Source organism: Truncatella angustata (genome assembly GCF_020726525.1).
Source record: "Truncatella angustata strain MPI-SDFR-AT-0073 chromosome Unknown BKA67scaffold_1, whole genome shotgun sequence".
Classification (NCBI taxonomy): Eukaryota; Fungi; Ascomycota; class Sordariomycetes; order Amphisphaeriales; family Sporocadaceae; genus Truncatella; species Truncatella angustata.
Window position 1 is genome coordinate 7,091,655 of NW_025763381.1, and position 21,850 is coordinate 7,113,504.

At 50.4% G+C, this 21,850-nt stretch overlaps 6 protein-coding genes across 6 annotated transcripts; 3 read left to right on the forward strand and 3 right to left on the reverse strand.

The window, feature by feature from the left end:
* Positions 1-2,801: 2,801 nt before the first annotated feature.
* BKA67DRAFT_531144 (superoxide dismutase 1 copper chaperone) lies at positions 2,802-3,717 on the reverse strand (the record flags this gene model as incomplete). Its single annotated transcript, XM_046099343.1, has 3 exons — positions 2,802-3,349; positions 3,459-3,536; positions 3,606-3,717. 3 exons carry the CDS (start codon positions 3,715-3,717, stop codon positions 2,802-2,804), a joined length of 738 nt encoding a protein of 245 aa, XP_045965200.1.
* A 545-nt stretch (positions 3,718-4,262) lies between these two features.
* Positions 4,263-5,242, forward strand: BKA67DRAFT_74585 (ribosomal protein L13). Its single transcript, XM_046109402.1, has 2 exons — positions 4,263-4,573; positions 4,657-5,242. Exons 1-2 carry the CDS (start codon positions 4,553-4,555, stop codon positions 5,173-5,175), a joined length of 540 nt encoding a protein of 179 aa, XP_045965201.1. The 5' UTR covers positions 4,263-4,552; the 3' UTR covers positions 5,176-5,242.
* An 893-nt stretch (positions 5,243-6,135) lies between these two features.
* BKA67DRAFT_511375 (uncharacterized protein) lies at positions 6,136-7,020 on the reverse strand (the record flags this gene model as incomplete). Its single annotated transcript, XM_046097398.1, has 1 exon — positions 6,136-7,020. One exon carries the CDS (start codon positions 7,018-7,020, stop codon positions 6,136-6,138), a length of 885 nt encoding a protein of 294 aa, XP_045965202.1.
* Positions 7,021-9,185: 2,165 nt separating this feature from the next.
* BKA67DRAFT_74593 (Rapamycin-insensitive companion of mTOR, N-term-domain-containing protein) lies at positions 9,186-13,742 on the forward strand. The gene is made up of 2 exons (XM_046109403.1): positions 9,186-11,853; positions 11,911-13,742. The coding sequence occupies exons 1-2, from the start codon at positions 9,496-9,498 to the stop codon at positions 13,552-13,554; spliced, it is 4,002 nt and encodes a 1,333-aa protein (XP_045965203.1). The 5' UTR covers positions 9,186-9,495; the 3' UTR covers positions 13,555-13,742.
* BKA67DRAFT_74609 (rRNA processing/ribosome biogenesis-domain-containing protein) lies at positions 13,591-16,558 on the reverse strand. Its single transcript, XM_046109404.1, has 2 exons — positions 15,988-16,558; positions 13,591-15,937 (listed from the first exon to the last, which is right to left on the reverse strand). Exons 1-2 carry the CDS (start codon positions 16,330-16,332, stop codon positions 13,931-13,933), a joined length of 2,352 nt encoding a protein of 783 aa, XP_045965204.1. The 5' UTR covers positions 16,333-16,558; the 3' UTR covers positions 13,591-13,930.
* Positions 16,559-17,386: 828 nt separating this feature from the next.
* BKA67DRAFT_550094 (filamentation protein) lies at positions 17,387-21,575 on the forward strand. Its single transcript, XM_046101628.1, has 4 exons — positions 17,387-17,492; positions 17,575-17,692; positions 17,779-20,684; positions 20,737-21,575. Exons 1-4 carry the CDS (start codon positions 17,487-17,489, stop codon positions 21,379-21,381), a joined length of 3,675 nt encoding a protein of 1,224 aa, XP_045965205.1. The 5' UTR covers positions 17,387-17,486; the 3' UTR covers positions 21,382-21,575.
* The last annotated feature ends 275 nt before the right edge of the window (positions 21,576-21,850 follow it).

A 21,850-nucleotide genomic window follows, 5' to 3' on the forward strand; every position in this document is an offset into this window, starting at 1 on the left:
TCACGAGAAGTTTAAGCCGGTATTCGAATAGAGCCAAGGGCAGTATGAGCATGAATGCCATGCCATATAGCGTAACTTGGAAGTGCCACTCAACCATGCCCTGTCATCTTCAAGCACCAAGTGTTCCAGGTGTACGAACTAGTAATGATTGGTTGTGGAGCCTCGGCGAGGTATGGGGCGCACGTTTTCGGCGTCTCATTGGACGCTATGCTGGCTATCGTGTTCCAAGGGCGCGTAGAGTGCACACCGTCGTTCCCCCCCGATACCGTATGTGGCCTCGGGACAATTACTGAATAATAACTGCATCGTGCCAACAGTCCTCTTTGCTGGAAGGTAACCAAAAGTAGATGCTAATTATGTAGTAGCAGTTCTGGATATTCTACCTGTCAGGCGACGCTAGTTATTTGTTTCACCGCATACGATTTCTTGGGCGTTCAAAAACTTTCTGCCACCGGCCCGACATCTTAGCAAAAGCTCTTTCTGCTTAACTTATAGCCAATTACCATTCAGTCACTAAAGCCTGAGTTGCGTCTTGTTGTATCTTGAGCACCTGGTTGACTAGCCACTACATGACCTCGCAATGGAGATGAGAGTGTTGATTAATATGTGAGTACCGAGACGTTCGACGTCTCTTGACTGCTACCGCAAATGCTACCGCATAAATGACTTGGTAAATCACCAATGTTCTTTTCGTGTTTTGATTAGCTGTTGCTTCCCGAAAGGCCACATCACCCAATTGACCTGTTAGCTGTCCTATTCAGGCTTCTTCGATGAGGCAATTCCCCGAGACTGAGACTGCAAGTGCACTGCAACCACCTCGCCAATCTGCTGTATTTCTGATGATCAGCAGGATATTCCCGCCTGTGCCAAATCCTCTCCAAAATCCTTGGCCACAGCCTGAATCCCGAAACCTTATTGCGAAACTGGCTTGTCTTGGGTCAGTTTGAGACCTTTTTACTGGAGGAGTGGGGGCTTTCTTTCTCGCTGAGCACCCCACGAGATCAGAGTACCTAACCTTAGGTTAGTCCCACACCAGACTGCGGACACCAGGCATATTCGGAATCTCAAGCTACTTGCCAGAATTCCAACCTCACTCTCTCTCATGTGAAATTGCATTAGAAGGTGATGCATCATGAGCTCTACCGTTTCATCTGTCAAGATTTGTGAGCCTATGCCGCTCTGCTCGGCCTAATACTCGGAGCCAGCTGATGAAGACTTCGACCCAATACTCTGGATGCGCTTGGGGGACGTAAACATGCATGGTATGCTAGCGTCCGCTATAATAATTTTCTTAACATCACAAAGGGTATAGTCTATCGTCTGATCTGCAACAGACCCTGGCGTCGATGATTCCTAGCCGTGACCTGAAGTAGATTTCTTCCAGAAGATTATGCATTCGCCCGTCCTTTTCTTTGTTACTTACAGGGTTTGTCAATGCCGATGCATAGAACTATGCGTTTCGAAAATCAGAAACTGAGATCTTCAAATATTCTTAATTACTGCTCTACAGCACATGAAGAAGCGCCGCTGACGGCATGTGGCAGCTTTCTCGGCCTTTCATGAGAGAGAACTCAAGGTTATCCTGTGACACTTACAAGTATTTCGATGATCCCAGCTGGGTTCGTCATTCCAGATCTGTACGTCCACGTCATGATTCACACTTCACGACAATGCTTGTTCCAAATAGTCGGAACATACAATTTCTCGGCAGGATCAATTTGAGGCTCACTCGTCTCATCTTTGTTCCTGTCACCGCGTCTGAGTACTTCCGGTCACCATTAAGTGGGGGCACGATGAGATGTTTCGTGTTTGCCTGCCTTCCGGAGATGTACCAGATCAACTTAAGGTCTACGACGAGTTTACATCCCAGGTTTATACGTCCCTGTGGCATGGAAACACATAGCAACGAGTTCAGACGAGTACTGGCACATGTTTGTTTTTCTCGGAGCCTGAAATAGACCTATGGCCAAGCTTCGTTCATGGTATCGAGTAAATGAATATTTGATCGCTTGTAATTGTCTTCGGGAATTTGCATTATGAGAAATAGTGTAGTTCGGTGCAACCGCCGCACGTGGTAGCTATCAGCACATCCATGGCGGCACAAATGCATCACTCCCCTGCATAGCCAAGGTGCCGAACTGTATGGTCAGATCATATTCACAGTTGACAATGTGTCTGTGCGATCAATTATTTCGTGGTTTGAATTCGTCCTTCGCTTACGCAGCCTCTGGGGAAGAGCTGCCAGGTCCCTTGTCCGTGGGTGCCACTTAATAGCTAGGCTAAGCTTTTCCCTTCCCCTGTGCTGACTTCCCATGGTGCGTCGCATCAGAGCACATCAACACGAGGAAGTGGCCTGATTCTTGCATACTTGATGTTGAGTAACGCGCCGAGCATATAGGAAATTGTTTCTTGAAGACGGCATTGTGCAGCGCTGTTTGTGTATAAGATGCGCTTAGCACCCCTACTCGTTCGAGAAGTTCCTTGGAATCGAACCACCGTGGTGCCAGTATAAGGGCTGCGTCGCGCCGACCTCTTTGACAGGCTCAACGGACGGTTTCCAAGCCTTCCCCAAGAAGCAATGATGGCTCGCCGACCAAGTTCAGACTTGGGAAACTATTGGCGAGAGACGGTACTGGCTTGACGCAGGAAGGCATATGGTGTCATCACGGCCCATGACTTTCAGTCTCGAGGTAATCCATGATACTCATTCGGATTCAGTTTATCAACGCATGTAATGTCTTAGACAGGGACCACCAGTGTTCCATGTGCACTCAATGTATGCCCAGCTCGTGGTCATGCCATTATATCATGCCTTTTTGAACCTCATCCTTCCGCTCCTCCCAGAGCGTCTTACCCGTGCATGAGCATACGGTCTTGTCATTGTCCCACATACCAGCGCTCCTTGCAATAACACCGACAACAGTATTCTCGTCGTTGCTAAGTGGACCATCGGCAACCTCCTCCCTGTGCACTACCATCGCATGACCGATAACCTCCCACACTTGGAAAGGATGGTCGATAAACATGGATCCTCGTCCGTTCTTACCGACCTCGACGAACCCGAGCAAGCCTCTAGGTTGTGTCGTTCCATTGCCGCCTGCCCACACAGGACCTGCAGATACTGCACCGTCCGCCAAGTTTCCATACTCTCGGATAGATGCCCGATATCTACCAGGGTCTACTCCACGCAATGTGATATCAACCAATGTCGTTTCTGGCGATACCTGCACCAAACGCGTTAGACCTCTCACTTCGCGTTGTTTCCAGAAGCCTCCCTCGCCCTCTACCTCGGGCACTGGTGCCTCGTTGGCATTTTCGTGGAACGTTTCGAGGATGCATACTGCGGCACCTGTCTTATGTCAGAAACATCACGCCACAGTTTGCTTGTTATCCAACCTCTAGATTGTAGCGGAGTATCCGAACTATCCGACATGAAAAGCAAGTACCGGGGGACTTACTGTTTGATGTACCCGATCCTCGAAGGATAGCATCTCTACCAGTTGCTTCAATTGCGCTTACAATCGCTGACGGCGCAGCTGCAGGTTTAAGATCTTGCGTCAGCTGGACTAGTCACCTGATTTGAACGCAGACAGCCATTTCCTTACCAGTACCCTCAACTGTTACTGACTGGTCTTTCAGGTTTGCATCGACCTTGGTGATCCCTTCAAGACTGTAAAGTGAATCCGAGACAGACTTGACACAAGAATCACATGTCATATGAACGGCGAATAGCGTCTGGTGACGAACACTGGTCAGCCATGATTACTCCCTCGGGCGTTCCCCCAGAACGTTCGACCGTCGGATCCTTATACGCTGACATGCACTTGGATAAGACGAACCTGGAACGGGGTTTTGACCTTTCGGTCGACAGTATTGACGGTCATTCTCGTTGCTGGTATATTGGGCTCACGCTTATGATAGTCCGTGTGCAGTCGGTGGAAGTATGACGCAGTGAACAGTGCAACGGACGCGGATCCGCTCGCAGTAGCAACAGACTGAAATGAGATATTGTGGAAATATCTCAGCATAGTCCAACGAGAAATAACGAATGAAAACAAGAGCTCTCTTATTATTATTCACCTATGTACCAAATGGCGGCCCAAATTTCCAATCAAAATGGGGCTATTGCCGGATGCTTTGAAATCGCCTCCATCATTCTGTGACAAGTGTTCCGCACTCGGCGGGGGGACGGCGCGCCATTCTTCAGTGAGATCCAGGAGGGGTTAATGTTTAAGAATTGCACGTTTGAATTGCATGTGCAGCATCACGCCAATCCAAGCTCTCGGAAGCTTGTGCTGTAGTACATGTACAAGTGGGAAGCTTGGAGGTCGAACGCGCTATCGGCACGTGACTTGGCTCCTATCGAAAATTTGGGGACCGCGCATCTCGAACCTCGACGTCTGGTGCATACGCCAGTAGTCCATCTCGAATTACAGGTGATTCCGATACCGACGGCGCAAAGGGACTCTTTTTAGTCAATTGCCCTGGTCTTTCGTCGGCAAGATCGCTGGTCAAACCTGTGCATAGGGACAAGATCCCTCCATCCACCAACATGTCGCAAACACTCGGACTGGTAAGCTCGGCTCCCCTTTCCCCTGACGGCCCTCCCAAGCTACGGCTCGCTTTCCAAAGCACTTGATTTGACCTTCTGTTCAGACCAAGCTCTCCTACTCGCGAGTATGGCACCATGTTTCGGCTTCTACCCTTCACCCTACCCTCTCTACACAACCCGGTGTAACGCCGCCCTCCCTCGGACGTCTGGCCTCTAGGATAGCTACCATCTTGATGGGCAAGCACAAGCCGACCTGGGACCCCTCGACCGACTGCGGCGACTACGTCGTCGTCACAAACTGCGCCGCTCTGCACACTACTGGCAACAAGAAATGGCAAAAGACCTACTACCGACACAACACGCGGCCTGGTTCGCTCAAGAGCGTTACCATGGATGTCCTGATGGACAAGTATGGTGGCTCCGAGGTTCTGAGGAAAGCTGTCAGCGGTATGCTGCCCAAGAATAGGTTAAGAGACAAGCGTCTGGCCAGGTTAAAGGCGTTTGAGGGAGATGCCCATCCGTACAAGCAGAACCTGATACAGTTTGGAGGCAAGCCGGTGGGACAGGAGGGTTGGGAACAAGCTGTCAAGGCGATCAGAGAGGCAGATTCGATGAAGTTATAGGCCGTTAAGCCCCGATGGCCAGACTATCATCATATCAAGAGAAGGGGAAGCGGCTGGTTCGATATTGAAAGAGAAAAAAACCGAACCTTGTACATTTGCATGTATTACGACCATGTACCTATAATGGACGATCTCATAGCTTATCGCCCAGCTTTATATGTCGATTTTCCAGCTGATTTCTCAAATCCAATGTCTTCCTGCGGGATTGCAGAGATTTGGAGGCTAGTCGTGGGGATGGTGACAGGTCTGAGGACGACTGAAACGCAACATGACGTGATATATCGGACGTGCTAGGACATGTAACATGCGGTAAGTATTGTGAGAACCATATCAGCAGCCTTGGAAAGTAAGGAATCATGGCGTTGTGTATCTTGACAAGCTAACATACGTTGTGTAGAGGTGAGCGCATCGAACGTTATAATTAGGGATGCAAAATAGGAGCTAAACGTACCCTTACACCGAGATTATGTTAACAACATCATTGATGGTAGCGTGGCAGTGCTGACAACACAAAGCACGCTGTTTATGCATTCTCAAAGCTGGCAGATATTCTTGTTTGCAAGACACGAGACACCATTCAAATCACTGCAAAACCACTCTTGCAACAGAGAAGTCAAAATAAGTTTGAGAAGCTAAACAATGAGACTACCGTACTTGTCTGTATCCCCAAGAGAAAACCCGAGACATGATTTCAAATATCACATTGCTACAATTGATGTACGATATTATGTGTCTAAAGTTTATGCTGTATTCATAGTACCATTGGCAAAACGCCGTGGTGAAATTTCTTGTGCGTTAGCCCGCCTCCTATTCGAGCGTGCTTCCGTAGTAATCTACCAATTCCTTTGCCGAGTACATCTGCTCAATTGCTCTGCTAATAAACAACCCAAAACAAGTACTAGTCATCATGCATGTCAAAACCAGTTTAAATCAATACGCTCTATATGTCAACCACACAGCCTAATCTCTTGCAACAGTGCACTTGATGAGACCGTTGGGACCCGATTGAGGAGCATACACCTCAGCATCCTTGCCGGTGTTCTGGATACCCTTGTGCCATGAGAGGTCGATTTCAAAGTAGTGCTTGTTGGGCAGCGCATAGCTGACGGTAGCCGTCTCGGGCGCTGCTTCCAGAATCTTCTCGCACATCAGGTACATGGTGCCCTGAACCGAGGGGCTGTTCTCCTCAGCGAACGTCTTGAAGGTGATTTCCCTTGTGGCCTGGAAGGCCTTGTCGAAGGCGGCGACATTGCTCTTGACCTCATCGACACTTGAGAACTTCTTCCATTCCCAAGTGGCGTCCACGGACGTTGACAGAATACGGTCTGTAGTCTCCTTTAGGGTGGTGAACTCGTCTTGCACGTAGCCGTAGAACATGGAGCCCGTGCTCTTCAGTACGAGCAGGTCCTTGACCGAGGATTTGATGACGATGTCCTCACGGGTCACGCGCGCCTCGACGGTGCGCTTCTCCTCGCCGTCCCGGTAGAAGCTGTGGGGGTGCGGCTTGCCGTCAATGACCATACGAGTCCACTTGTGCTTAATGATGTCGATATTGGCGACGGATATGTGGGGGTATTTGTCCAAAAAGTGCTGACCCAGCATGGCGGCCCACTGCTCAATGGGGTTGATGGGATACTCCTTGGCCTTGATGAAGATGGTGTTCTTGATCGAGTCAGTGGCGACGACAGAAGCGTTGTCCGCCTTGGTGTATGACTCCTCAATGGCGCCCTCCAACAGACAGCACACAGTCAACTCTGTGACCTCCTCGCTGCCGTCGGCCAGCTTGTCACGCTTGAAGACGCGGACGTTGTCCTTGCCGTAGCGGGCTGCAGAGAGACGAGCCATGTTTCTGGTGTTTGATTTGATTTCGGGGGCGAGATGTCCAGCTATCTGAGAGATGGCAGATAGAGATCTGTGAGCAATAGCACTAGCGTTCATGTAGAAGTTGGATGATGCAATGCAAGATTATGTAGGAGGGGGGTATCAAGAAATACGAACGCTTCGATAACACGTTACACCAAGGAGGAAAGATACAGCTGTGTGGGAAGTCACGATGGAATGACAAAGAGGAAGGGCAGCGGGAAGACACTAAGGAGCAGCCGGCTTTATTTAAGTAAACTGGCGAATGAGTTCATTCCAGAGACAACATTGAACCGACGCACTGTTCGGCAGGATAGTTGAACACTTCCCGCCGTTGACCGAAACCTTCTCCTGAGAGCGCCGAATGGCTGGGAGCTGTCCGGATAGGGAGGCAATCCAGCGTGGGTAGTGAACGGAAGGCGCCGACAGCCCGTGTGGAATCCAGTACTACTACTCGACGGCCCATTGCAACGGGGACGTTCGGATCTGTCGAGTCATACGAGAGCAGGTCTTGAGCCGAGACGATCCCTGTAGAGCCACGTGGATTTTGGACTTTATAAATGGGCCATCCTTTTACGTTACATGTTTTTTTGTGAACTTGTGTGTTAGTTTGACAGATTATATTGACAAGTGATAATAAAGGCGCTCAAGAGATCTGGGACATCAAAGCTAGGTTGTGGCCGACGTACAACTGCGGGGTGGGCTTTGCAGGCCAGCTGCAGATTGCGGGGGTCAAAACACTCAGTACAGTTCGCTGTAAAGTCCGCCAGGTCTAACGGCACATGAAAGATAAGATGCCACCACAACGCCAGCCATTTTGGGACATCGTACGACATGTTGCACAAACAATGCCCTCCATAATGGGAATGAACGAACGATAGCCTGCATCAGCATATCAATAGTGATGAGTCGGAATGCATCTATATTTCAAAGTCGACATGAGTGTCCATTCTGGAATTAGTCTAACCTTTGTGGCATTCTCTCCTCAGCACCATGACTGCAGGAAGCTCAATGTAGGAGTGTCACATCGACAATCAATATTGATGTTGTCCTTAGTCCTCGGCAATAAGTGGCTCGTTACAGTTCCAGTACAAACCCCACGCCTCGCAGCACAAGACGTTAATAGTGCTCTCAGACTGGCGACCTTCCTTCATCCTTTGTTGGAAGAAAAGAAAGAGCAGCATAGCCACGGCTAGCTAGAGGAGGCGATGAACAGGCAAGATGGTGAGAGCATATGAGAAACTAGGCAAGTGTGTAGATACTATGATCATAGTCTTTGAGACGTTCTTGTTGCGGTCCCCCTCAACGACGCGCTGTCAACGGTGAAGCCGACGTTAACAGTCCAAGCTGACAATGGGTGCAAGAATGGTCTACTGTGAGCCTGTATGTACGTATGCATGTATGTACGTATGTATGTGAGTATATATTCATGTAATATAGCTTATGCAGTAGCCTAACCTAAGCTGTTGAAAATCCCGCTCTTCCTCAACCACAGTAATGTATGTATGTATGTATGTATGTTTGTATACAAGTATGCATGTGTGTACTGCATGTAGCTACCGTGGGAATGTATGCACTTAACGCCATCAGCTCAAGAGGGCTGGCCATTCATCCCACTTGGCTCCCACTCAGCTCCCACTTGGCCTGGCTAGGCGTTAGGCGAGCGGCCCCCTTGCCTGTGTCGTTCTTGGCGCAGTGCACAGATCCCGGATCCTGAAATGGACCTCTGATGTAGATGATGATGATGATGCATTCTGCTCAGATCAAACCCAACAGTCGCTAGCGATACCGATACACGACTACCCCCGACACGCTTTTTAGCACCGAGAGACTGACCCATACTTGTGGTTCTATATTCCGCCCGCCACGTTCATAAGACCCAGTCCTTCAAACACATCAAAACTGCAAGTACCACACCTCAGCCGTGCAAACGACCACGATCGCAAGCCCTCTGAACACCGCCCTCACCGACAACACCGGACCCGTGCTACTCCATATACCACTGACGGCTTTCAATGCGGTGATCGTGGAGTCGAAGGCCGCATAACAAATCCCAGGCGGACAGCTTCGTCTGGTGCATTTAAGGAACCGGCAGCGATTCACCCACCCTCCAAAACGGCCATTCTTGTCCTGCCCTGCCTTGCCCTGCCCTTTTATCGCCAAGGATTTTCGAGCTTGTTCAAGCTTAGCCGGACTACACAGTACATGTGCTTGTAAGAGCTGGTGAAATTGCTAGTCGAGCCACAATATACAGTGTCGCCGCGCAGCCAGGGGACAACAGAAGCATAAAGAAACAGGGAACACACAGACTCAAACTGCAGGCCTAGATTACCGCCGTCCATCGGCACCCCGGTCGTCTCTCTTCTTCTTCTTCAAAACCAACATCTATGCGAACATAACTCGAATGAGCCGCTCGCGGGAATCGTCCCGGATGGTGGACAGTTGGTTGGGACTGCCACAATGCTGAGCACTTCTGCAACATCGAACCAGAAGGCACTTGCGCCACAGCCAACAGCGTCGATCAATTCCTCAGTCGCGACGGGGCGCCCCAGCTTAGAACGAGATGGACTGCAACCTCCAGGAACCGCAAATGGGGCAAAGGGATCGTTCGCGCCCAGGGCCGCCTCGCTCAATCCTTCGCCCGCTCCTGGCAGCTTCAGCTCCGAGCTGCGGAGCCAGATGGCGGCACCAAGAAGCGGTTCACGCGCCGACACATACAATTTGGAGAAGCTAGATGAAGAAGAGCTATCGCTAGCTGAGCAAAACATAAACCATCTGAAGGATGCGCTGAGCCGTGAAATGAAGATTCGGGAGGGGAGCGAGAACATGTTGGAAGCCCTCAATGTCAAGAAGGCCAAGCAAACCAAGGACCAGAGGCAACGCATTGAAATCGAATTGAACACTTCAAACAAGAAAATCAAGGAGCTCAGGCAGAGAATTGACGATGCACAAAGGATCAAAGCAACTCCAGCTACTCCCACGCGGAATCGCACTGAAGGACTGCTATCGAACAGCGGCATTCGATCACCACAAAGTGCGTCAAGGAGTGGTGCTGGGTCCGACTTGGATGAGCCGGCAGAGCAGTCTCCGACATTCGCGCTTGCAGAGATCCTGCAGGCTTTGGAGCAAGAAGGGCTGACGGCCGAGTACTACGTCGGCCGCGCCAACAATCTAGTCGACCTCTTCAAGAAACACCCCACACTCAAGTATGACTTGGTATGGTCTATCTTTGGCGAGCGGATGCAGATGATGCTTTTGAGCGATAGCCGAGAAGTGGTAGCTGCTGGTTATCGCATGGTTCGATATGCCATCTCGGACATCTCGTCTTTGAAGAAGATCCGAAGCCTCAACACAGACTACATGGTCGTTGTCTCCTTGGCCAAGGATCGGAAGGCTGATGTCGAACGTGAGCAAGCACTCAAATTCGTCCGCGTCTTCCTCGATGTCAAAGATGGAGTACGAGAGATATCAAGGGCTGTTGTTAGAACCATCGTAGCTGTCGCCGAGCATGCAGAGGACCGTTTGCGCCCAATATGCATAGAGACTCTTGCCGAGATTCTCCTCAGAGATCCCGCTTTGCTTACTTCTTGCGGTGGTCTAGCACCCTTATCTGAGGCACTTGCTGAAGGGACTTATAAGTCTCCAGAGTCGTTGGTGTCTGCATTCCTGTTCCTGCTAAATTCTCCCAATTCTCGAAAGTATCTGCGGGCAGGGTACGATTTGGAGGTCATGTTCACTGCCTTTACAGATGTACTGTTCTCCTACGAGGGTGTCGTGAAACAGAACTCGAAAGCTGTTTCGACGGCTCTCAAGTCATGGTCAGGGCTTATGTCTTTGTCCATGTTCGATCTCAGGGCTATCAGAGCTCTAATATCTAGCTTGTTGTTGCCCAATACTGCTATTCGGGAAACCGTGATAGACTTGCTCTTCTCGTTGTTACGCATAAAACCGCCTGCTTGGGCGACAACTTTCCTCGCTGGGAGGCGACTGACGACTTACGGAAGAGTTGCCAGCTTGAAGTCAACCACATCATCTAAGGGTAGTACAACTTACGATGAGGAAAATGCTGAACAGAACTTCGTCGAACATTATACATCCTTGCTGCTGGCCATCTTCGTCAAGGCAGGCTTACTGCAGAGCCTTCTTGTTATCGCGCAAGAACCGGAGGTCTCCATACTGAAACGCAAAGCGACGTTACTCATCGGCGAAGTTCTCAAGCTTGCTGGTCGGCTACTTCCCCAGGCATGGAGCAGCCAACTACAATTACTCCCGGAGCTCTTCTCTTCCGCCGTGGAATTTAAAGACAACACCAGGTTCAACGCTACAGGTGTCGTCTACCAGATTAGCAGCGTCAGTCGGACATTGTTTCGATCCTCGCCGTCAGGTCTCGGTCTGCCTTCTAGTGCCAGTCTTGACCAACTGGGCTCAGTAGAAGAAACACCCAAGAATAATGCTTCGATGAACACGGATGATGCGACATTTCGCCAGCTTCTCATCGACTCGGGCGTTCTTGGAAGCTCGAACCCATTGAAATGGAATTGGGACATTGTTCTAAGAATCATTGAAGGACCACTAACCAACGGAAAGAGATTGGAGGAAGCGATCAAAGCTTCAAAGTTCGTGAAAAGAATCATGAGCTTTTATCGTCCCTTCAAGTATCGCTTCTCAGGTACAAAAAGTCATCGAAACTCGCAGAAATACATCAGGGTGGGTTGTGCTTTGATGCACACGTTATTACAATCGCCAGAAGGGCGAAGATATCTATCAGACAACAAGCTGTTGAGGCAGCTTGCCGAATGCCTTGCTCAATGCGATCCTGTAAGTCATCGATCTCAAATGATGGAACCGAAACAAACGTGCTAATACACCTAAAAGACTAGTGGTTTAACAGCGCAGAAACCCATGTTTTCTAGGGACTATTTAACCGACTATCTGTGTGGTGGCTACTTCCCTATGCTGGGCGTTCTCACAGGTGATCCGAAGGGGTTGCAAATGCTTGAACGGTGGCGAATATTCAATATGATATATCACATCATTGATTTCAACCAGCGCCCTGATCTCATCAAGTTGATACTAGCAAACTTCGACTATAGCTTACAAGGTCATCCTCGTGTACTGCTGTCCAAGGCGCTGACAGCGGGTACTAAAGAGATACGCATTCATGCGACTAATGCTCTACGGATGTATGCCACGGGCCAACGGGTCTCGTCGTCGGGGCAGATTGTCTCTGATGCGAAGTGGGCGATCCAGCTTCTTGTAACTCAGCTATATGACCCCGAAATCGAGGTTTGCGCGACTGCTGTGAAGATCCTGGAGAAAGCATGCAATACCAAACACTTGCTTGAGTATATTGTGGAGTGTAGGCCAGCTTTGGACCATCTAGGGGAGATAGGAGCCCCCTTGCTTCTCCGATTTTTGTCGACATCTATCGGATATCACTACCTCGACGGACTTGACTATATCAGCAACGAAATGGATGATTGGTTCTTGGGCCGAAACGACAATTACGTCAGTCTTATAGAAGCGAGCTTAGCACGTTCGTTTGTGGATCAGCCGGACGATCACACCGGCCGCCTAAGTTTATATGAGGACGAATTTGATGTGGATCATGACAACCATATCCCTCCTCACTTTTATCGCGAACTGACGCGGACCAAGGAAGGTTGCAGATTACTGGAGGACAAGGGACATTTCGAGGAGTTCTCGACGACTATTCGCGAGTATGGCATGCAATCAGATGACTCTGAGACAATGACCAAGGTCAAAGGTTGCATGTGGGCAGTTGGCAATGTGGGCTCTATGGAGCTTGGGGCACCGTTCCTAGAGTCTACCGACGTTGTGGAGCACATTGTCAAAATCGCCGAGTCACACGAGGTGATGAGCTTGAGAGGCACCGCGTTCTTCGTACTCGGGTTGATCTCACGATCTGTGCACGGACTCGAGATACTCTCCGAGTTAGGGTGGGATTCTAATACCACACCATTAGGGACGTCGCTTGGTTTCTGCTTGCCGACAGACCTTTCGAGGTTTTTCTCATTCCAACCCTGGAAACATGAGACAGCGGCATCAGTGGCGCTTCCAGACACACAGAAGACAATTATCGAAGCGCCACCAGCCGTGATGAAAGATTCAGATGAAACGAACCAGCGAATCCTGGAAATAATGGTTGAGTTTGGCGACATGGTTCTATACAAGAGAGCCAAACTTGAACTCATCCAACTCAGGCACAAAAAAGTACCCGGGTTTCGCCAGCCCAAACTCTTTAGGCAGGTGCTGTCTCTTCTTGAAAACCATCACTACCGGCTTAGCGACCGACACATGGCGATAGAGATGTTTGATAAGAGCGTCTTGAGACATATCGTTTACGGCGATGATAGTGGAGACGAAGTAGAAAGCAGTTCTGGGGACGAGGGGCGGACAGAGCGTCAGAGGAGCATCAGTGACCCGGCGGATCTGGAGCCGACTAGAGTATTGACAGGGTCTCGAAAGCTCATGGGAACACAGAAGTTCTCCATCTAAAAAGGGTTCACGAAGTCTTGGATAGTCTGCATGGGCGAGGCCGAGTAAACAACATACTTGCATATAGCGCGGGAGATACACGGCATTTTACGGAGACAGACAAGGGCGTTCGAAGGTCGACATTACATATGTATACTACTGCTATATCAGAGGACATGGATGTGAGGAGTCCTGGGTGGTTTCAGGTGTGGCACAGGAGTAGTTAAAATCTCGGCAAATGGCGCGTGGCGTTCTGGTGTCATTGTGGCCAGACTGGTAGCACAATGCTTCGAACTTGAATCGAAGGTTTGATTTTGTTTCAACACATATTCATAGATCTCCCATTAAACTATGTCTGTGCCTCGCCGTTGTATTGTTGTGGAAGATATATGCTCAGCTACTCATCCTCGTCGCCATCTGAGTCCAGATCCATGTTCAGATGCACACTCTCCTCATCACTTTCGCCATCTTCTTCCATCTTGTCTTCCACCTTCGTGACGGGAGCAGGGACCATGGCAAGCGTGTCTTCGACCAAGGAGCCCAAGACCCCAAAGCCAGGATCAGGCGTGGCGACATTAGCAGCATCAACGCGTTTCGATGCGACCAGAGATTCCGGATCTTCGCTCTTTCGCTTGAGAGGGATCGTGTTTGCCGCGACCGGGTTGACGGCCGGCACTGCTGCCCCCTGCATGAAGGGCTGCGGCAAGAATGGGCTCGGCTGGATCTCGGCTGCGATGCCCGGTGCGGAAGGGGCGGTCCGCCCCACGACCGGCTCCTCCGCCGCCGTGGTTGCGCCGGCGGCACCCGTCGTGGCGAAAGAGGAAGATACCTGGAAAGGCCGATCAAAGGTAAATCCGTTGGTGGGCTTCTCGGGCGCTTCCTCGGTCTCGATCTCCATCTCGTCGGCCATGTCCATGATATCCCCCTTCTTTCCACCAGTGATGGGGCGGAAGTTGAAGCGGAGAATCTCGACAACTTCGTCACGGGGGAACTGCTGGTGGAGGTATGGGAGGATAACCTGTGCCGTTCTGCCATTCTTGTCCTTTGCAGGGTGGAGAATGCTGGCGATCTCGGCATCTTTGATTTGGCACAAGATAGCGGTTCGGAGCATGCGGGAGCGCAGGTCGGGGTTGATGTGATGTTGAGGCAGGTGACTGAACAGAGTCGTGAGCAGCAGTTCTGCCGAGGCAAGATGCTCTGCGTCGAGAGAAACAGATACAGACTCGTCTTCAGCATTCGACTTGAGGAAAGCGTCAGCATTTTGTGTCGCCGACTTCGCTTTTGTGCCGTTCTGAGCCGTGAGCGTTTGTTGTTTTGGCACCTTGATGTGGCCGGCAGCCCCAAGCAGGTCGCGGCAGGATATCATCGATACAAGGTAAAGGGCATCGACCTGAGCTTTTGACATTGTTGGACCACATAGTTGTAGCAGCTCCGCAGTTATCGCAAAAGTGATTTTACGAATCTCCGGAATGCGATAGCCCGAGTCAACGGTTCGAATGACCTGTTCTAGTGTCTCCTGAGCTAATGGGGTGTAGTTTGCGCCTAGTCGTTGTACCAAGACCAGCACGAACTGGAGGGTGGCAACTTGGATGTCGGGGAACACTGTCCATAGATCGTCCTTTTCTTCCCGGCCCGCAGTCGGATTCATTTGGGCTATTTCGTTCTTGTCCTTGCCAGGAGTGGGAGGAATGATCAAGGACACACGCGTAGCCAAATCGATTAACGCACTTATCGGAATTGAAACAGCCACCTTGGTTGCGCATCGTAGGTAATCGGCAAGACAGCCCAAGAGACCAATCATCCGTTCGCTTCCAGCTGCAATGCCCGTCCATGGTGGTGACTGCTCCTGGGAGTCACCACCACCGGTTGCCTCGGCATCAAAACTGGTTGGTTGGCGTATATAGCCAGTTGTTGGCTCCCAGTTCTCTTGTATGGCCCGGAAGACCTGATCGGCCGTCTCGTGGAACTCCTTGATCAGTTCCTTGACATGTTTGGTCCATTCGTCCGCACCACCGTTCTTAGCTGCTGTCATATGCAAACGAGTGACCAGTCTGCGACTGCTACTCTGTAGACTCCGGGGAACAAGCAACGCGTCAGAGCTTGTAGGTGAGAGGTATATTCGTGTGACAGAGCGAAGCTGACCAACGTATGGCCGCAATGTGGTGGGATAGAGGGGAATTAGAATGGAGAATGCTTCAAATATTGTCTCAGTGAAATTCAGGGGTGCTTTTACAGCTGTCTTGTTTGAGTTTGCTGGCTTCAAAATCTGAATGCATGCAGTTGCAAAGGTGGAAATACTAGGGGTGACGATCTCTCGCACCAAAGTCTGGTATTTCTGAGCAAGTGCATATATCTTAGTAAGAGTTACCACACACAACTCCTTCGTTGCCATGGGATCTCGTTTCTGGTATGCGTTAGTGTTTAAACATGGGGTTTGAGATACCTGGAGCTCACCTGAAGTATAGACACAAGGCCCCTGACCCAGGGCTCGGATGTACGAAGAGTTTCCCATCCTCCCGCTTCGATGTAGGTCTTGATGAGGGCGACAGCAGCGAAATGGCCCTCGATACTCCTGCCATTGAGGAGCGCGCTGATCTGTGTCCGGAGCTTGTGCACTAAAACGGCGGCCTCTGACGAGTTGGCACTGCTTTTGGACTCTTGAGGTTCTGACAGAGGGCCCTGGCATCTTTGCAGGTCCTTGAGCAAAGTTGGCAACAGGATGGGAAGCTGTTCTACTTTGACGGCAGTGAGTTTCCGGCATATACTGCGAAGCTCCGGCGGCAAAGCGACGAGAGACATTATGATAAGCGCAGTTCTTTCGACGCAGCTATGAAAGACCGGTTATTGCACTGTGCAACAGTTGGAGAAAGAACTGTGATTGCCAACTTCCAAAGTCGAGAAACCTGTATATATCATGAGAATACCCCAGGACCTAGCATGAAGACTCGCAGTCGGATAAGGTTTGCAAGTCGCGGCCGAATCTTCAATGCATTGGAAAAGTCTCGTTCAACTTTTTAGTGGGTCTCGAAGTCCAGGGACCAAAGATCCCTGTTGATGTCACGATTCACGTCTTGAACCAGAAAAGTTGACGGGGCCGGGGCCATCTCTTCGGACAGTGATGTTGAGAACGTCGCAAGAACTGAATGATGTGAAAGAACCAATCAAGATAAATAGAGAGATGAATCTTGCCGATGATGAATCTCTTCCACGAATTCAGTACCTTTTCAGACCTAACCTTTCGTCTGCACATATTAGTTATCATGTGCCTGTCTTTGCTTGCTGGCGAAGTGCTTCGCAGCTGCTGGGCGGGTGCCAGCCACTAATCTAGCCCCCTCATCGGGTGCTTTGGCTGTGTACTGTAGGAATCCCCATGTACCGTAAGTTAACCTTGCTGTAACCTTAGTGATTGCTGGGCAACTAACACCTGAAGGTTCCAGGCAAGAGGCAAGAGGCAAGAGGCAAGAGGCAAGCCGTCGATACCTCCAACCTTGCTGGCTTTTTATTTCCATCGTAAAACCCACTGACAGACCTACAGTGGTCTCGAGATCATTTCTTATCATATCATTATTATTATTATTACAGTGTTATTGTTAGGTTAGTGGAAGCCCACTCGGAATCAATTGTACGTACATAGGCATCCGTGGGCTTTTCCATGCGCCACTTGCCAGGTTCCAAGAAACCCCGACGTTCCAGGGGTGCTGTACATGTAGTCTAGAAGGAGGCAGGGGGAGGTGACGTTCGTCCCGCTTAAGCTTCTAATACTGCCGATATTATTGCCCATTCATGATTTCGATTTTAGGAGCATCGCTTAGTTGTGCTCCTTTTTGTCTCACGGACAGCAATTGCTGCCTTGCCTTGCCTTGCCTTGCCTTGCCTTTTAGCATGCTCAGTGCGTGCTGCTATTCCTAATAATCGTCGCTCATTTTGCTGGGTAGCCCGTTTGCGCCGCCAACATGACGGTAAGTTCAGTTCTGTTCACATGCTACGTATGTATCAATCATGACCCACGGCCAATGGCTAACACGCAACCCAACAATGCAGAAACCTACCAAGGCTGAGGTTTATCTGCAACAATTGGAAAACTGCCGCTGTGAAGATGACTGGGATGCTGTGCCCGAGACGGTACGAAAAATACGCAAGCATGCGCCGAACAGACAATGTACGACCCGCCTGCGCGCATAGCACATTATATCATGTGCATTGCCTCTGTTCCATGTCTAACCAGTCCCATTCAACGTATTGTAGGCCTTGCGACGACCGCCGAGACCGAACATGCCATCACCAAAGCTCAGCTGAAGCAGACTGCTCGGCCCCAGACCGCAGTGTCCCACAAGGACCTCGAGATCACGAACCTTCTGCCCAAACTTCTCGACGCCATCGACAGCGAACACACATTCCACGAGGACAAGTATCAGGCCCAGGTGTGTTTGGGATGGTTGCATTGGGCCGTCGGGGAATACGATATCGCCATGGTCCGCCTCCCCAGCGTCTTGGAGCAAGATCCCGATGATGTCTCCGAGTGGACGAGAGTATGTAGTCTGAAAGCCGCATATCTCAAAGCGAACTGCCTCTCGAGGAACAACGAAAGAGTCCAGGCTCTCGCCGTCTTCGAAGCCGCCTTGGCCTCCTTGTCAACTGTCTGGACAGGTCAGAAGGGACGAAAACAGTTACAGTTCTGGGCAGAGCTTTTCCTCACCGAGTTCTGTATGCTACAGTCTCAGGCTCTGGAGAGAGGTGAAAAGACTCTGCAAGATCCAAATGTCTTGGCAGCATTCCGATCCTGGGCCCGGTATTGGGAGACCTCCAAGACTCAGGGGACTTCAGGCGCCCCCCTTGTCGGGGGGCATGGCTTCAGAGGAGCTGTACCTAGGAGACGAGTGTGGAGTGAGTACTATATGGCGGTCTCCAGTATTCTGGAACTTGGCCTGCCTTTCCCGACCGGTCACATCAATGCCACCACAAGTGAGACCTCTACCAGGAGTCAGTTACGTATAGAGCTCAAGAAAGCAGAGGCAGCCTATGAGTCCCTCTTGCTGAGCGAGACCACATTCCCTCGCGCCAACGAAGAACGAGAAGAGATAGAGGATTTCATAGGTCTCATTATGAAGAACTGGAGTATTCTTGGTGGACGCAATTGGCATGAGCATGACCTTGGACAAGGTGGTAAAGAAGGTCTCAGTCGTGGCGTTCTTGAAATACTCTATCGTGCAGCAACCAAAACTTTTCACTCGACTGCGATTCTGCGACATCTCTTCACAGTCCACCTTGCTGTTGCAGAGTTTGACTTGGCCTTCAAAGCTTTCGATTCATATCTCGAGATTGTTAAGAAGGGCAAGGCCCGCGTTGACAAGACTGGGCATCCTGAACCAAGTCTTGACGACGATGCAACCGTGCTGGAAACGATATCCACAGCAGTGACAGCATTGTGCAAATACGGCTTACAAGACGAAGCTGAAACAGCATATGGTTTGGGTGCTGAATTGGAAGAGATGCTGCATAAACTACCAGCTCCTTTTCCCAACACGGAAGAAAACATCACATCTTTGCCAGAGGAGAATGCCAACGGTGTGGTTCTTCACCCAAGATTACCAGCCAAGGTCAACGCCATGGCATGGCAGGCAATTGGCCTTTCACAAGCTCAGTGGGCCAGGAAGACCTTTGATGCTGCATCTCGTACGGAGATCCAGAGCAAGGCAATTCGAAGCTTCCAAAAGTCCTTATCTCCAGATACAGGCAATCCCACCGACGTTCGCACTCTGTTCACCCTTGGCCTCCTGCTTGCTGAGTCCAGAGAATTAACAGCGGCCATTGACATTGTTAAGGCTGCACTAATGTCTAACAAGAAAACAACTGGCAATTCGTCTTCGGCAGGAAACTATTGGCGTGAGCGCTCCCTGATACCAGTGTGGCACCTCCTTGCTTTACTACTTAGTGCACGACAAGACTACGTTATGGCTGCACGAGCATGCGAGGGAGCTTTCGAACAGTTCAGCGATCCAACAGTGTTGTTCGGGCCGCAAGGGTTACAAGGACAGTTCCGAAGCGATCACCTTAACGAGGCGGAGGCCAATAATGGGTTGTCCCATCCCGCCCTTGTGGATGAGATGGATGACAGCGAGAAAGAGAGCATCGTCGAGGTGAAAATGACACAGCTCGCACTTGTTGAGCTTCTCGAAGGTCCAGAGGTAGCGGTCAACGCCAGTCACGAATTACTTGTCCTGTATACCAGGCTGTTTGGAAGTCTTCAGCCGAACACGGCGCCTTCACCGACAACTCAAACGTCACCTGTGACTGTGCCAAAAAGCTCTGCTGGAACCTTGCGCAGCCTCAGGGGTAGTGTTTTCGGCCATAGGGGCAGGGCCACCAGTAAGCTCAGGGAGTCCAGCACTATCGAAGAGAAGTCCGACTCACCCGAACGACCTCAAACTGCTCAAACCAGCACGACTACCGCCACTGCTGCTCCAACAATTCAGATTACCAGGGATAACACCGATCAGTCAGATGCGCGCTCTCGAAAATCGGCAAGCAGTGTGCGGGGGCGAAGAAGTAGTTCTGTAAAACGGAGTGAATCGATGAAGAGAGGCAATAGTCTGAAGAAGCGTGACAGTAGCAGCCATCGGCGGCGAGCGGGTAGCACTGGAGCCCCGCGTCAATCGGGCCATCAACCAACCATATCTGATGGAGATGCCTACTTCACCCCTTTGGGTGACTCGGCCGCCAATGATCGACCTGACTTCTTTGCCTCGAACACGAAGGATAAAATCGCCAGACAGCAGTCCTTCTCCAAGAACAGAGGACTCCTCAGATTCGATTCATCGTTGTCGTCCAATAGGGTGTCGACAAACTCTGAAATGCTCATGCTTGATTCATTATCGCCACCAAACCCACTGCCAACTCTGCAATTTCCTGTGGAACAGGTACGCCGACAGCGACAGACAGTTCTGATCAAGGTGTGGCTATTGATTGCTGCTTTCTACCGTCGCGCAAGCATGTATAGAGATTCGCAAGGAGCAGCCGACGAGGCCAAGAAGCTTGTGTCAGCGATGGAAGCAGACATAGCGAAAGACTCATCGGGTTATGTTGCGACCAACCACCCTGGTTGGGGCGGAAAGAAGAGTGTCGAGGAGCTATGGGCTGACGTCCACTGTGAGGTGAGCAAACTTCGATTTATGTGACCTGACGTATTACTGACAATAGAACCAGATGGGTTACCTCTCAGTGGCCGAAGAAACCCCCTACAATGGACGGGCTGAATTTGAGGAAGCTTTGATGCATTATCCAAATCATCCAGCAGCTATCGTGGGACTCTCAAACATACTTCTCGACCTCTACGCCGAGATTATCCTACCACACTCTGCCATCCCAGGCATCACCGGACCGGATGGTGAGCCAGTGGACATAAGTAGCACAATGTTGGGCTCAGATACTCTGGCGTTACGACCCAAGTCTAGCCTTGCAGTTTCCGCTCTACCTTCTGGGCCGCTGGGCCTTGGGGCGGAGGGTACGGTTTCAACCGCATCGCACCCACCAGGCAAAACGCCATTGCCAAACAAGCAGTCAATCAAACCAGGGACGGTTGAAGAGCTCCCTGCGCCATACAAGGCCAAGTCGCTTCCACTTATTGATAGGCTTGCTGCCAGAGACCGCGCATATGGTCTGTTGTCTGGTTTGACCAAACTCGGATCCGGCTGGAATTACTCGGATGCCTGGTTCGCTCTAGCTCGGGCTCATGAAGAAAGCGGCCAACCTGATAAGGCAAAAGAAGCATTGTGGTGGTGCGTTGAGCTCGAAGAAGGCCTCGGTGTTCGTGATTGGAGCTGTGTCGGTGCAGGCGGATACGTGTTGTAGTCCGTGACCAAGAACACAAATCAAGATTACGCCAGCAGACAAATTCAAGACAGCGCATATGCGCCTGAAAAGAGTCCCAAGTTAAAGTTGGTAATATATAGCGTTACTGCAAAGATACCCAGTATAGGATGAGATTAATATCGCGACACCTTGAACTATCAATGCAACAACTGAATTTAACCAAGTAAAACAAATTTCATTGTAAAACATTGTCCAGTCCCAGATATGAGCTGACATGTTCTCCATACTGGCCCAGGAATATCCTTCTCTGGGTTGGTACACACCCAACCTTCCCAAAGTGGTCAATTCGAAATGCATACGCTGCTTAAAGTTGTTAATACAGAAACAAGTTCACGAAGTCGCACAAACGCGAACATGTACCATTCCAACTGTAATAACCCAACGGTCTACCTGCGATACTACTGGCCTCCCTTTGAAAGCGCCAATCGAGTATGAGAACTTTCATCGC